Genomic DNA, 15,077 nt, shown 5'->3' with positions numbered 1-15,077 from the left:
AAGTTAGGGACTGGATCTTAAAGGCAGTTCTCTCCCACTTCCATCTCCACTAAAAGATTGCCTTCCATGTTTTCCTCAAGGCAAAACAAAAGAAAAGTAGACTGGCTTTGGCTAAGCCACCCTCTTGCCACAATTATAACCTGGGGGTAAATTAGGGCAGCTAGTTTGAGTGAGTTCCTGCCACCTAATAGAATAAGGAACACAGTTGCCTGATAATTTGGTCAGAAGGTGAAAGTTGGGGGCGTAGCCCAAATTATGAGGCGGGAGTCTAAGACAGAAAGATGTTCCTGGACTAGCCAGCCTCTGTCAGGATAAGCAATTAGTCCCACGCTTGAGCTAACGTCCTGTGCTAGCAAGCACCAGCATCCAGCCAGCATCTGAAGTTCAGTGAAGATACGCCACCATCTGGATAGTGAGCTGAAGGGTTGTTAAGAGCAGGGAGTACATCCAGGAGAGGATGGAGTGGTTGGGATACAAAGTACCCGGAGCTGAAAGTCTTCCTTCAGGCTCCTCGGTTCCCTTGAAGGGAAGGCAAATCTGAGCGTATTCGCTTTTACAGGAAAAACGCTGCACTCACTGTATCTCGCCTTTGCTGGGGGAATTGGAAAGGTTTCCATTCTCAGATACTTCTTTAACGAAAGCTTACCCTGGATTGGGAGAGGGGACACTAGACAGAGTGCAGAACTAGAGAAAATGGAGGCAGGAACCGCCCTCAGAAAGTCTTGAAGTGAGCAAGGACGTTAACATTACTCCCAAGTTGATGCTTTTGTGATGTTACTTGCTCTCTTTGCGGTCTCACAGACGCAACAGGTCTGAGGCTCCTGAACGAGACTGGGCTGATGGGGCCCCGGACCGGGAGCGCCTCGCGAGCGTCTCCTTTAATAGGCGGGGCCGGAACCCCCGCGAGTCCCCGGCTTTGTACGTGTCGGGGGCGGAGCCGCAGACGGCCCTTGCAGCATGGCCGCCGGCGCTGCCGCCGCCTTGGCCTTTCTGAGTCAGGAGAGCCGAGCCCGGGCCGGGGGGTTCGGCGGTCTGCGAGTCCCTGCCCCGGTCACTATGGACAGTTTTTTCTTCGGTATTGAGGAAAGGAGGAGCTGAGGGTGGTGCGGGGGCAGAGGCAGGACTGAGGAACAGGAAGGCAGATGGGTGCAGGACGTGGGTGGGGGCGGAGGGGGCCTCGCACGCGGCAGTTGGAGCGGAAGGGGGTAGCCAGGCCCCTGCCCTAGTCGTGCTGGGCGGGGTCCGGGCCGAGCGCTCCAGGTTTTCCTGAGGAGCGGGCGTGTGAATGGCCGGTCAGTCCATGGCTGCACGTGAACGGGATTCGGAGAAACGCCCCCGCACACTCACCCTGTTCTCTCTTCCAGGCTGTGAGCTCTCAGGCCATACCCGCTCTTTCACCTTCAAGGTAGAGGAAGAGGATGATGCGGAGCACGTGCTGGCTTTGACCATGGTAAGGGGCGGGTAAGGGGAGTGGCGGGGAATAGGTTGACCTGAGCGGGCCTCTACCCGCGTGTCTCTTCCCCTCCCCCGCTTTACTGGGAGTCACCTCCTCTGCTTAACCCCCACATGGGGGTCCCCTGGCCAGGTGATCCAGGGACCCCTGAGGCTGGGCAAGTCGTAGGGTAGATGTCTCCGTTTGTGGTCTCCACCCTCACTGGGGAGACTCCGAGGCCCTGTGTACCTTTCCCAGCTCTGCCTCACCGAGGGGGCCAAAGATGAGTGTAATGTGGTAGAAGTCGTGGCCCGGAATCATGACCACCAGGAGATCGCAGTCCCTGTGGCCAACCTCAAGTTGTCCTGCCAACCCATGGTGAGTTCCCTTGGGGGATTGGGAGATGGGAATTGAGGACTTCAGGATTTCTCACAAGATGGGGTGGGCCAGGCCTTCATCCTTGTCTTCTTCCCAGCTCAGTTTGGATGACTTCCAGCTCCAACCACCTGTAACCTTCCGCCTGAAGTCAGGTTCTGGCCCTGTGCGGATCACTGGGCGGCACCAGATTGGTGAGAGTCTTCTCCTTTGCCTCCAGTAGGCTCTCCATCAGGACTCCTACCCCACCCCAGCCTTATCTCCCAGTGCGGTTCCCATACAGACTCTGTATGCTGTGCCCTCCACTTACTGTCCTACTCAAGCCGTTCTTCGTGGAACCTGTCTCGGCTTCTTTAGCTCCAGTGATGTGGACTCCTTTGGCTCTTTGTTATCTAGTTTAGTATCTGAGGTTTTTCCCACCTAGACCATAAGTTCTGGGAGGTCAGGGTCCCTACAAGCTTAGAGCCACAGGGCATGAATAAATGACCTGTAGTATGAAGGGGGTATGGCTTTAACTCCTCTTCCTCCCTTTACTGCTTGTGTGTCTACCAGTTACTATAAGCAATGATGTTTCTGAGGAAGAGAGCGAAGAAGAGGGCAGTGAGGAGGAGGAAGCTGAGTTGTGCCCCATCCTGCCTGCCAAGAAGCAGGGGGGCAGGTTCTAACCCTCCCTGGTGAGTTGGGTGGGAGGCATGCCCAGCAGGGCCTGGGAGGGGACAGGAGGAGCAGATTTGGACCTAGATGCTGACCCCTTGTTTACTCTCTTCAGGTCAGCTAGCTGCCTGCCACATGCACCATGCACCAGGTTCCTGTACAAGTTTCAAGAATTTTGTGTCTTTTCCATTGAAGAGGATGGGTAGTGGTGGGGTGGGGTGGGGTGGGCGGGGTTTGGTCTGGTGCTAGGAGAGAGGGGGGCCCATTCTCCATAGTGCCCTGGTGCTCTAATCCTGTACCACATCCAGAGCTTCCCTTTTCTTCAGGAGTGGGAGGAACTCTGAACTTCCATCCTGACCCTCTCTCCCCACTTGCCTGTGAGGTTGGAGGTCAGCATCTGAAGCTCAGGACTACACATTTTTAACATTTTTTTACATTTTTGGATAAAGGTTGAAATAAAGTGGTGTGGAGTTTTTTCTGCAGCTCATTTGTGTGGCTTCTTTCCCTGCTGGGGTGGCATTCCCCTAGGGACCACCAGGTGGCACTGTGGCAGCACAAAGGGTGGCCCTGGGCCTGGGGGAGGGTGAGGAAATGTGGGATCCTGCTCTTCCCAGGGCCCTGGGACTAGCCCAGGCCTGGGCCCCAAATGCCTTCCTAGAAGAGGACCTCCCAACACCAAGCTCGTTCCCAGTCCTTAAAGGTGGGGGAGGGCCATCCCAGGAGGTTATCAGCATCAAAACAAGGGGTCTGGGCTTCTGTCAGCACTCAGGCTGATGGGCAGGGGGACAGATAAGGGGGCTTAAGCAGCACGAGGAATGTGCATCCCTAGCCCCATGAGGGGGCTCAAGCCCTGAGAGGGCCTGTGAGGGGTAGGGTAGAGGCCAGTCTTTGCTCCTCCTTGCAGGCATGCAGGCCATCTCTGAGCCAGCCTGGGCCCTTAGAAACCTGATTCCAGGGGCCAGATGGAGGGGGCTGGCCAGATTGGGTGACAGGGAAACCAGAATCTGGGTGGCCTGGCATATGGGGGTAGAGAGGAGCCCCTGGGATTCAGCCTCCTGGGCTAAGGGGTTCCTGCCCCCCAGCCCTCTGCCTGGTCTGTGTGTGTGTGGGGAGGCAGTCTCTGGTGCCTGAAATAAGGTGGTTCTAGGGCTTGGCTGCTGCTGTGCCAGGAAGAGAAAGGGATGTACCTGGTGTGAGCAGGAGTGTGTATATGACCAAGTCTGAGGTCAGCAGTTCAGCAGCTGTGTCGGTTGGGGGGTGGGAAGGGTGGTCTCCGTGCCCCATAAACAAACAAACAAACAAAGGGTTACCTCATGAGACAGCCTGGGGCCAGACATGCTGAGGAGGGACAGAGAACAGTGCCTGGTGGGACCCGGCCCACTCCCTCCACTCCCTCCCACACTGGCCTCTGGGCAAAGGAGTGAACAAGTGGGAGGGGTCCCTAGATAACCCGAAGAGGCTGGTATTGGGGCAGGTGTGGTAAACTTTGGAGAGTGTTTCCCACAACACTGAAAAGCACTCCCTCCTCAACACATCCCTGGAGGAGTTTCCCTTCTCCCTGTGGTGAGGACCAAACAGGTCCGATTTTTAACCTGGCTTTTTCCTCAAGTTGAGGATAAAGGAAGATGATCCCTCTCTGTGTTGCGGTGATCAGGGTCGCAGGCCCCTTTCTCTTCTCCAGGACTTTCTTGAAGTGCTTCCACCAGGAACCGGGGTGGAGGGGGCAGCCAGAATGGAACCATTCACCTACCCGTGGCTCGGGGTCAGGAGGTAGAGGGGAAGGTGGAGCTGGCGCCCTCTGGTGGGCGAGGTTGAAACCGCCTGTGGCCGTGCGGCTTCCCGCGCCGCCTCTTTAGGGACTCTTAGGGGTACGCCGCGGTGCAGGGTCCTACGTGCCCCGCCAGTGGTCTGGGCGACTAAGGCCGACTTCATTCGTTCGTTCGTTCATTCACGCATTGGAAGGGCTCCTGTTAGAACCCTTCCCTTCCTCCTCTCGTCTATAGTCTCCAAAGTCCTTGGCACGTGCATGGTTGAAGGCGCAGTAGCCTGGCTGAGTGCAGCGAAGAGTCATCCCTCGTGGGAAGCCTCCCCAGCAGACATATCTACCCCCCTGTGCGTGGCCCCGCCCAAATATTTACCCCCCGCGACGCGGCTGATCTCTCATTGTACGCCTTTGCTGGTTTCTTGGTGGGTCTTTCCCGCTGCCCCGGCCGGCGCCGAGCGCTCTCCTGCCCGCGGTGGGGGCCCAATCCACATCTGCTTCGTCCAGGAGTTTCCCGGCCCGACGGGGCGCCCGGCGGACAGAGCTGGGAATTGTTTTTTCTCCTTCCCCGCCCCCGCCTCTCCTCGATCCCCCTTTCTGCCCTCTCAGCGCACAGTAGGAGAGTTGCCAATTCACTTTGGCCCCTGAGAGCTGAGGGATGAAGGCTTACGCCGGGGTCTGCAGACTCTTGGAGGAGGGGCAGGACTGTATTTGGGGGGTGAAGTGGGACGACTCCCAGACCCGGGCCTAAAGTGCTTAACACAGCCTCCGCGATTTACATTTGAACGGTCGGCGGAGGGTCTGCGGCGCTTTGAACGCCGGGCGCAGGAGGCGCGCGTTTGAGCGAGCGGCGATCCAGGCGGCCCCGGCCGGTTGGTGTGGATTTGAGGGGCCTGGGGTTGTGCTGGGGGGGCGACCGATGCACTTGGAAAGAGGCTGAAGGTGTGTGTTTAGAGGGGCTATTTGTGTTGGCGAGAGGTGTGTGTTTGTGTTTGCAAGAGGCGATGGACACTGTGTGTGTGTGTGTTTGTGTGTGTGTATGTGTATTTGTGTTTGCGGAGTGTGGAGGCAGCCGGGAAAGGTGGCCGGCTGTCACTCAGCGATCAGGTTGACAGGCGCTCCCTCATCAGGGCCAGGGAGCTCTGATTGCAGATTCGAGGAAACAAAATAGCAATTGTAATTACGGGGCTTTGATAAGATAAAGGAAGGAGCGAGCTGGCCGGGAGGTGAGTAAGAGAGCAAGGGAGGAGAGAGCGGCCTGCTGGGGCCCCGATGGAATATTTGCATCTGTCACTCACGGGGGTGTGCCCTGGCAGTACCCGGTGCCTGATGCGGAGGTGTCCTTATTGCTGCCCCCCTCCTTCTAGAGACAGGGACTTTTGGGGAGATGAGAAGAATCCCCCCAAATCGACGAAGGTCCAGTTGGGGGAAATTCTCCAAATATAAAGGAATTCTGGTCTGTACAGGCCCCTTGGTGGAGGTTAAGGTGTAGGACTCAAACCCTGACCTCCACACTTTTAGGCCCTGGATTGCTCACCTCTGGGGGAGAGGGAGGAGGGTGGATTAAGATCATTGAGGTTCAGCCCAGCTCCTTCAAAACATTCTGGGGCTCCAAACCAGGGTTGGTGGAGACAGGTTGGACTGTCTCCACCCCAGTCTGGGGAAGGACAGGTGCCCAGAGTGACTCAGGTTGTGACTCCAGGACTATGCACACTAAGGATGGGCTGGATGCCCTGACCTCTGTCTGGGTCCTGCTGCCTGCTGTCCTCATCAGACTGTTTTCAGAGGGCTGGGTCCCTGGTGAGGAGAAGGCCCTTCTCATGCTCTGCTCCCCATCTCTCCACTCATTGTTTAATGCATACAAATAAACATTTTCAAGGGCCTACTATGTGCAGGGCATGAGGTTAAGATGGTGAACATCTTGCCTGCTTGAAGCAGTGCAGCTGGGGAGTTAGACACCCAACAAGTGGCTGGCAACCTCTAAGACAGAGGAGCTCAAATGAAGGAAATGTGCTGGTCTGGGCTGTGGGCACCGGAGCCCACCGCACCTGTCTTCCCCCAGTGGGCCCACCTCCCAGTGGGGTTGAGAGAAGATGGTGCAAACCCAGCCCTTGGCAAATACAAGTGCTCAGTAAATGGTGGTGCTTATGATTATTATCTGTTGGGAGGGTGGTGAAGGCAAGCCTCCCCGCAGAGGACCCACATGCACTGAGGTCTAAATGCTCAGCCAGTTTCCCCATTATTCATTCATCGAATACTAGTTGCAGAACAACCCCTGCCCAGCTCTCTGCCATGAGCTGCAGCTTCTGAGCTAGTAAGACATGGTCCTTGCCAGGCGGTCTGTGTGGGCAAGAGCCAGTTGAGGGAACAGACTCCTGGAGGTGGGTAACAGGTGGGCTCAGGAAGTCTACTTCTCTGGGGAGGGATGAGATCTTGGGACAAGTCTTCTGACTCTGTTTTCCCATCTAGACCTCACTCAGTGTTAGCGTTATGGCTGGGAGTGGGAAAGGTAGGCCACAGAGAAAGGGGAGGTAGGCAGAACTTTGCTGTGCTGCCTACTGCCTCTGGCCTAACGGCTTCCTGGGACCACCCCAACCCCTCCAGCCCAGTCCCCAAGGATGTGGCCGGGGCAGTAGGGCAGGGGAGGTCTTGGGTGAGGCCAGCAGCTGGGCAAAGCATCAGTGACTCCACCTGCTCCTCAGAAGTATCTGTCCCAGGGCACCTCTGCCCACCCAGGCTGCTCTCAGAGAAGCACCATGGCTCAGGGTTTCCCAAAGCCCCTGGAGGGAAGCAATGAGCGGCTGGGAAAGGCTTAGACGGCTCCTTACCTTCTTGATACTCCCCCTCCCCCACAGTTGACACAAAGCCAGCAGTCCATGTCTAGTACACAGTAGGTGAGTAAATACCTGTTCAATGCACAAATATTGGGACTCTGAGAGAAAAAGCTGGGCAACCTGGATCTAAGTCCCTTCCCCAGGAAAAGCAGCTGAGAGCAGTTATTTTTGCGCCCTCTGCCTGCTTCTTTGGTGGGGGGGGTGAGGGTGGTGGCAGTGACTCTGGGTCTTACCAGGGACCTCTGGGCTCTCCCATATAGTTGGCTGTGGTTCCTCTCAAGCTTCAGGCTAGTGTGTATGGGGGCGGGGGGGGGTACAGGGGCAGGGGTGATGGTGATAATGGGGGCAGGAAGGGGAGGAGAAGATGTTTCTCCATCTCAGGGCCTTCTTGGAGACCGAGCAAGACAGGGGAGACCGGCAAGGCAGGGTACTCAGCCGAAAGATGGGAGTGGGTGTCGGGTCGCCGACGCAAGCATGCACTGACAGAGAGGAGCGCACAGCAGTTCACTCCAGTGTTAGCAGCCGCTTCCAGGCGTCGGGCCTAAGCGAAGCACACAGTAGGCGGCTCAGAGAACCGCCGTATAGCCTGAGGCGTAAGTGGACAGGGTCCCACGGTGGAGACCGGGCACCTTCCCACTCGGGCTCACCGGCGGTCCAGGAAGCTCCAGCCGAGGGTCTCGGGACTCCACGGGGCGGGAAGCCCGAGGTGCCCCCCATCCCCGCCCGCCTGGACCCCAAGAGCGCGCCAGGGGACAGACCGGGGTTGGGGGGAGGCGCCCACACCGGCCGCCCCCCCCTCCAGACGGTCCCCAGACCCCTCCCCTCGCCCAGACCCCCAATCCCATACCCGCCGGCCGCCCCGCCCCGGCCCGCCCCGCCCCCGCCCCGGGCTGGGTCCCGGCCCCACGCTCAAAGCCGGGGGCTAAAAAAAAAAAAAAAAAAAAAAAAAAAAAAAACCCCGGCGCCCGGACGCCGGCCCCCCGCCGCCCGCCGCCACACCCCTCCCCCTCCCTTCCCACTTACCCACCCCCCCCTGCCGGCCCGTTACCCTCCCTCCCGCTCCGGCTCCTCAGCAGCCAGCGGCCACCGGCTCCGGCTGCGGCGCAGAGGCACTCGGCGCGGCGCGGCGAGCTCGACATTCCCTGGGACCTAAGGAGCCGCGTCGGGATCGCCCGGGCTCCCGCCCTCGAGCCTTCCTCCGCCGCCACCGCCGCCCTCGGCTCGTCTGTCCGCGGCCTCCCGCGCACCGGCGTGATCCCGCCGGGGCTGTGCGTGCTCCCCGGCCGCGCGCCATGGGCAGCCCCCGATCGGCGCTGAGCTGCCTGTGAGTACCGCCGCCCCGCGCCCCCGGCCGCGCTCCCGCCCGCCCGCCGCTCACCCTGCGCCCCTCTCTCCCCGCCCGCTTTTGTCTCCCACAGGCTGTTGCACTTGCTGGTTCTCTGCCTCCAAGCCCAGGTAAGGCGCGCTGCGCGGAGGCGGGGGCCGGAGCCGGCGGGGGACGCCGGGGGGCAAGGTCGGGCAGGGGCAAGAGGACCGACCCTGCGGCCACGCGGCGGGCTGGAAGGCACCTTAGAAATGCAACCCCTAACTACCCCGAGGAGGGAACTAAGGAACAGAGAGGTAGCGCCTGCCTAAGGTCACACAGCCAGCGAGTGGCGAGGCTAGAACCCGAGGTCTCGGAGTCCAGCTCTGTCTCCCACGCCTCCCAGCCAGGTGGGGGTGGATGGGGAACTCTGCGGGCAGCCACACCCGGCCGCCGAGGATGGAGGCATTCGGGGTCCGGGGGCGTTCGTTGTCAGAGGTACGGTGACTGTCTCAGGGACCCTCTCCGCGGCTCTCTGGGGAGGCTTGCGGCGGGACTGGCCGAAGGATCAGGTGCCTAGGTCCTCTGCGGTCTCAACATTTGCTCCGTGAATTTGTCTTTATAAATGTCAGGGGTCGGGCAGCGCTGCCTCCCGACTTAAAAGCGCCCTGCTCTTCTAGGAAGGCCCGGGCGGGGGGCCTGCGCTGGGCAGGGAGCTCGCTTCCCTGTTCCGAGCTGGCCGGGAGTCCCAGGGTGTTTCCCAACAGGTGGGTCCAGATCCTTCTCCATCCCGGGCTCATCCATGCTAGGCTGGGTCTGTCCGACTTTCCTGGGTGGGGGTGGGGGGCGGGTGGCCTGAGCTGGTATGTTGGGGGGACCCCAGCCGGCTGCCTGGGGCAGTGGAGGGAGGTGCCGGGTGATGGGGGCCACTTGGGCCCCTGGGCAGAGTAGCATTATAATGGCGTGTTGTGTATTTTTCAATTTCCTAAAGGTAACTGTTCAGTCCTCACCTAATTTTACACAGCATGTGAGGGAGCAGAGCCTGGTGACGGATCAGCTCAGCCGCCGTCTCATCCGGACCTACCAACTCTACAGCCGCACCAGCGGGAAGCACGTGCAGGTCCTGGCCAACAAGCGCATCAACGCCATGGCAGAAGACGGGGACCCCTTTGGTAAGGCGAGCTGCGCTGCAGTGGGGTAAAGGTAGCCTGTGGAACGGGCCCCTCTTCCCCAGGCTGCCCTGCTACGACTGGACCTACCAGTCACATCTGCGCTGGCCAGAGGCCTGCACGCTCCCCAGCTCAGAAGGGAAGGAGTTAAGGCGAAAAAGCATCTTGGGGGTCAGCTGGAGAAGAGAGGGTTGGGGAAGGGACCTCGGGGAGTACTCGGCCCACAGGTGCCCCTTCCCTGCCCAGCAGATGAATGAATCCAGGAATCTCCCTTTCCACCTCCCCCTTTCATACCCCTCCCCACTGCAGGTGGAGGCAGAGGGTTCAGGGGGAGGGGGCCCAGGTTTAAGGGAAGCTCTTGAAAGAGGATATGTCGCCAGGGCCCACAAAAGGAGAGTGGGAAAGAGAAGGGAGAGAAATCCCTTCAGCTCTCCCAGCTTGGGGGGGTGTTGCTGTGAACCTTTAAATACTTTGATCAGAAGGGTCAGTTACACATGGGGACTAGGCTAGGAAAAGGACCCTCCCCTCTGCACTTGTCCAGGAACCCAGGCGGTCAGTCAGAGTGGGGCTCCTGGCTGCCGGTGGGGTGGTGAGTACAGGGAGCTACTGCGAGGTAGAGAGGCTGAGGACTGATTGATTTCTAAAGCATTCAATATTCCTTCCTTGAAACAAGGCCAATTTCCAGAGTCCTGGATGTACCAAGAGAAAAGCAAGCCCTCTGGGCTGCTGGTGTTGTTTTTAGAGAGCGATTATTGTGAGTTTAAAAACCTTTAAATAATGACCAAGTTAAACAAGCATGAAAGGAGAGGGGAAGACTCTATTAAAATGTAATAAAAAGGTGAGGCGTTTTAAGAGCTAAGAAGAAAAATGAAGAATGATATAAAACAGAAAAAGAACGAGGCTTTTTTTCAGATGTGGAGTTTGAAAGGAGTTGCAAGTCTGTAAATGTTAAAAAAGAGGTTCAAGATTGTTCTCTATGAATCTCTGGAGAGACCCCCGCGTCTGGCAGAGCGATTAAAACTCTTCTTACTTTCACCTTTTTTAACATTTCCTGAATACTTTCTCCTCTTCTCGAGCCAGTTTGGGGGATCGAGTATGTCTCGCTGCATTTTTTCTGCATCGACGTAGCTGACTTCCCTTCAAAGCTGGAGAAGGAGACATAATTTTCCTGGGATAAATCTGTCACTGGGGTGGAAGAATAGGTTTGAAAATGTTAAGCTTTCCAAAAGCCCAGTCGGGAAAGCTGCCGTAAACTTCGGCCCCAGCTCCCCAGATCCATCCAGGAAGGAGAGTGGGGGCTTTCTGCGGTGGGGTGGGGCTGGGGGTGGCCTGCCTGGTGGCCGAGCTCCCCCGCTGGGCTGGCAGGGCCAGCCTACCATCCCTTTGTCCCTCCAAACTGGCTACTTGCTGCCCTTCTTAGCTTCCAAGGAAAGGGAATGAATGCCTGGCTCCTCCTGGGTTTACTCCCATTGGAACAAATGGTCCAGCATCCTTGGGTTTTGGGGAGGGAAGAAGAGGCTAAGCTGCTCATGGGGGAATTCCTCTTCAGACATCAGAAGTCTGATGCCCACTTCTCTCCTTACAATTATAGGAGGCTTCCCAGTTTCCCTGGTCCCTGCCTGGTGAGCAGGAGCTGGAGGGCCCAAGAGCAAAGGCTTAGGGTGTATAGCCAGGACAGGAAGAATCTGGGGGAGAACAGCAGAGGAGTCCCAGTTGCTTCCTTATGGGCCCCAGGAAGGGACAGAGGGCTCCATCCCTATCTGCCCTGTTTGGCCAGAATTTCAGAATGGAATCCCCTCCCCTCTTCTCCAGTCGGTGTCCTTCCTGGCCCTTAAAAATAGTTGCTCCTTGCCCTGGAAGGCAGACCAGGAGAGGGATGAGCAGACTGGCTGGGTCCAAGAGGAGGTAGGTGGGAGGGGAGGTGACAGCTGCATTTCCCTGGCTGACTTGCAGCCAGACTGGGGACTTGGCTACTGGGTCCCGGCTCTGTGCTTCTGTGAAGGGGGGCAGGTAGTCACAGGCTGGGCAGTGAGGGCTGCCTTGCTGATCTGTGCCCATCACCTCCCATTAGTTTCAGGGACAGAGAAGGTGCCACCTTGTCAGTACAGGCTGGGAGGCAGACCTGGGAGTACCCAAACTTCTTTCTCAAGGAGGGAAAAGGCTGCAGTAGGGAGGGCAGGAGACCCAGCCCCTTCTGTCCCATCCCAAACAGCTAAGCTGGTCCCCACTCCCTTCTTGGTGACAGCCTCAAAGGGAGGAGTTGTGCAGAGAGTGGACAGGGACCAGGGCTTCTGTGGCAAGCTGGCTGTCTAAGGGGAGAGGGGAGTGGGAAGAAGGCACAGAATTCAGCTCCCTGTTTCCTGGCTCTCAGTGAGAGGCAAGCACACCTGATTTTCTCTCCTCACCTACAGAAAGTGTTTGGTCACTGGGGTGAGAAGCCCAGTGCTGCTGGAGGGTGAGAGAAAAGATTATTGAGTTGTTGATTTCTGAACACTGGGGCTGGGGACTGGGGTGACTGGGAAGCGTGGGGAAGAGATAGCATCCTCCCAGCTGGTTCTGGGAAAGCAGCCGGCCATGGGCTGTGGGTGTAGGGAGAGCTGTCTCATCCCTATCAGCTTCTCAGCAGAGCAGGGGTAGGGTGGTGTGGCCAAGGCTGTGGGTTAGAATCCGAGGCACCAGAAACAAGAGAGAGTGCTTTTATGTTTGACCTCAGGAGTGGAGGTCACCACTGCACCCCAGACATTTGTAATGATCTGTGAGGCATGTGCATATAATATTCTGAGTTGGAAGAATCCTCAGAGATCTTTGATTAGAAGCGGAATTCTAGTCAAATTAAAATTTACTTGAAGCCTCGACATAAAAGTTATTAGTCTGGTTTTAAAAGAGGGTCTTTTCAGTTTGATGGCTCCAAGACCCCTCTGCAGAAACCAGTTCATATGCCATGATCTCATTCACCCCCCTTCTGTAAACCCAGGTAAGAGGTCGGTCTGAAGCCCAGAAAGGAGACTTGACTTTCCCAGGGTTGCACAGCATGTTAGTGGCTGGAGCCCACGCCTTGGGTACCTGGCTCTTGGAGCAGTTGCTTCTGGGAAGGGCCAGCTGGGATGGGGACATGGAGCACTGGGGGTCAGAGCTGCTCATAACCACTCTCCCCCCACATTCCCTGACAGCAAAACTCATTGTGGAGACGGACACCTTTGGGAGCCGGGTTCGAGTACGAGGAGCTGAGACAGGCCTCTACATCTGCATGAACAAGAAGGGGAAGCTGATTGCCAAGGTGAGGTCTTAGAAGGAAGGGAGGGGGCGACTGGGGCCTGGGGAGCAGGCTGGGCTGGCTGAGCTCCTCCAGGATCCCAACAAGGTGGGCAGAGACAGAGGGCCACCTTGGGCTCACCTAATGATTGGATGGTGGGGGAGGTGAGGGAGGAGGAAGCTGAGAGATGAAAAGCTGTAAAAGCAAAGGAGGAAGAAGGCAGGCTAGGGAAGGGGCGGGGGGGGGGTGGTTGGTAAATTCCATATATCTTTTTAACAAATCACCAAATTGCTTTGCTATTATGTCCAATTACATGGTACCAGCATTTGGAATGTTCAGTAAGCCGCAGGCCCAGCCCCTCGGAGGAGCTCTGAAATGGCCCCATTAGTCACGGCTCCTCTACAGCCTCGAGCTCCCCGCTTCCTGGGCTTCTGGGGCTTGGGGCTCAGCATCTCCTCACCGGCCTTCCTTCCCCCATAGGGTGGCAGCCCTGGGGCTGCAGGCCGGCATCCTGAGGGGCTGAGGGGGGCAGGTGGGGAAACGGGTGCTAGCAGCTTGGGCCAGACTGGTGGGCAGGAGGCCAGGGTAGGCAGGGGCTGGGCCCCCTCTCTGCCTCTCTGTGTTGGGGCCCAGCCCCTCGGTAGACAGCCATGTGTCACTGCTACCCAGGAGGACAGGAAGTTGCCGGGTGGGCTGTGAGTTGTCAGGGATTAGAGAGCGGGTGCCCGGGCAGGGGGTGGGGCTGCCCACCCTGCCATCTGCTGGGGTGCCCACCTGCTGTCTGGGGCCGCCTCCCCTCTGCCTCTGATGGGGGCGGGTTCTGGACAGAGCCCGGTGACACCGTGTCTGGCCCCCCCTACCTGCAGAGCAACGGCAAAGGCAAGGATTGTGTGTTCACGGAGATCGTGCTGGAGAACAACTACACGGCCCTGCAGAACGCCAAGTACGAGGGCTGGTACATGGCCTTCACGCGCAAGGGTCGGCCCCGCAAGGGCTCCAAGACTCGGCAGCACCAGCGCGAGGTCCACTTCATGAAGCGACTGCCCCGCGGCCATCACACCACAGAGCAGAGCCTGCGCTTCGAGTTCCTCAACTACCCGCCCTTCACGCGCAGTCTGCGCGGCAGCCAGAGGACTTGGGCCCCCGAGCCCCGATAGGCCCTGCCCGGCCCCTCCCCGCCGCTCCCAGCGCCGGAGGTTTCCTCTGGTGCAGGATGAGGTCTGCGCTACTGAAGGCTGGGGAGGAGCTGGGGGAGCCCTGGGCCCTAGTTGTTGATAATTGTTTGCTGTTGGGTTTTTTGTTGTTTTTTTAAACAAAAGAGAGGCTCTATTTTTGTATTCCACTTGGCTGTGGCGTCTGACTTCTTAACTCTCAGGAAGGCCAAGTGAGTGGCCTAGACTGGGATTCCAGTGGGGGTTTCCTGGGGGTGGGGGGCTTTTTCTAGTCCCGCAGAGGCGCTCCTGAGACCCCTGCAGCTGCAGGGCAAGTCTGCTAGGCCGCCAGGGGCTCCATTGCACCCCCAGGTGGGGGCAGGGAGGAAAGAGCCTGAACTTTTTAGGTCAGATCTTTCAAGGGCGGGTGTCAGTGGAGGGTGGTTGGTTATTAGTTGCTATTAAATGACTGAAATATTTATTTAACTGACGTATTAAAAATGTGTGTTGGAGAGTGAGTCCTGGGGTCAGCGCCCTCCCCCCGCGCTGCCCCAGCTGGCAGGCGGCTGAGAGATGCAGCAAATCAGGCAGCAGCTCTGACTGCAGCCTCCCTTCTACCTAAGGATCCACACCTGTTGGCCGTCCCTATCATTGTTGCTGGAGGGGTTTTCTTGGGAGGACAGAAGCAGGGAAAGGAGCAAGAAGAGGCTCTTAGCTGGTCCTGGGACCTCTCAGACATGGGCTTTTAATAGGAGTCATTGTTAACACTTCCCCAGGCCACCCCTGGGCCAGAAATGATGACTTTGCTAGGACTGGAGTTGTAATCATGGATTCAGTGGGTCCTTTAAAAAGTGCCTTTCTGTGTATGCCTCGGTCTGTGTGGGAGACGGATCAGAGATGCCAGAGCTAGTTCTTTCTGAGTACCAGGCTCCAGAAAATGAAAGAAAAGAGCAGCTGCCGGGGTCCAAGGTGGAGGTATGTTGGAGGGGGGCTGCCAAGGCTGGTGTTGACAGTTGTGACATGAAACAAGTGTTAACTTTGGGATATCTGGTTAGAAAGCTATGAGCAGAAGGTGCTGAGCTCAGGCGCTGCAAAAGACCCCAGGGGACTGTGGTCCGGGGAGAGGCTGCCAACCTTGGAGAGA

The 15,077-nt window shown here is 57.8% G+C and overlaps 2 protein-coding genes across 5 annotated transcripts; both read left to right on the top strand.

Annotated features, from left to right (window-relative positions):
* Positions 1-944: 944 nt before the first annotated feature.
* Positions 945-2,943, top strand: NPM3 (nucleophosmin/nucleoplasmin 3). Its single transcript, XM_029245806.1, has 6 exons — positions 945-1,075; positions 1,365-1,450; positions 1,691-1,810; positions 1,908-2,001; positions 2,360-2,481; positions 2,577-2,943. The coding sequence occupies exons 1-5, from the start codon at positions 958-960 to the stop codon at positions 2,470-2,472; spliced, it is 531 nt and encodes a 176-aa protein (XP_029101639.1). The 5' UTR covers positions 945-957; the 3' UTR covers positions 2,473-2,481; positions 2,577-2,943.
* A 5,214-nt stretch (positions 2,944-8,157) lies between these two features.
* On the top strand, positions 8,158-14,103 carry FGF8 (fibroblast growth factor 8). Of its 4 annotated transcripts, none has more exons than XM_029245796.1 (6): positions 8,158-8,381; positions 8,476-8,512; positions 9,041-9,127; positions 9,352-9,532; positions 12,700-12,806; positions 13,649-14,103. In XM_029245796.1, the coding sequence occupies exons 1-6, from the start codon at positions 8,350-8,352 to the stop codon at positions 13,937-13,939; spliced, it is 735 nt and encodes a 244-aa protein (XP_029101629.1). In that variant the 5' UTR covers positions 8,158-8,349; the 3' UTR covers positions 13,940-14,103. The 4 variants fall into 4 exon arrangements, with proteins under 4 accessions (XP_029101629.1, XP_029101630.1, XP_029101632.1 ...); XM_029245797.1 differs by having other exon boundaries at positions 8,279-8,381; positions 9,385-9,532; positions 13,649-14,092; XM_029245799.1 differs by lacking the exon at positions 9,041-9,127 and having other exon boundaries at positions 8,279-8,381; positions 9,385-9,532; positions 13,649-14,092.
* The last annotated feature ends 974 nt before the right edge of the window (positions 14,104-15,077 follow it).

The sequence above is a fragment of the Monodon monoceros genome, unplaced genomic scaffold (genome assembly GCF_005190385.1).
Source record: "Monodon monoceros isolate NGI ecotype Baffin Bay Population unplaced genomic scaffold, NGI_Narwhal_1 Super_Scaffold_4, whole genome shotgun sequence".
NCBI lineage: Eukaryota > Metazoa > Chordata > Mammalia > Artiodactyla > Monodontidae > Monodon > Monodon monoceros.
This window is presented reverse-complemented; position numbering and strand designations above follow the sequence as displayed.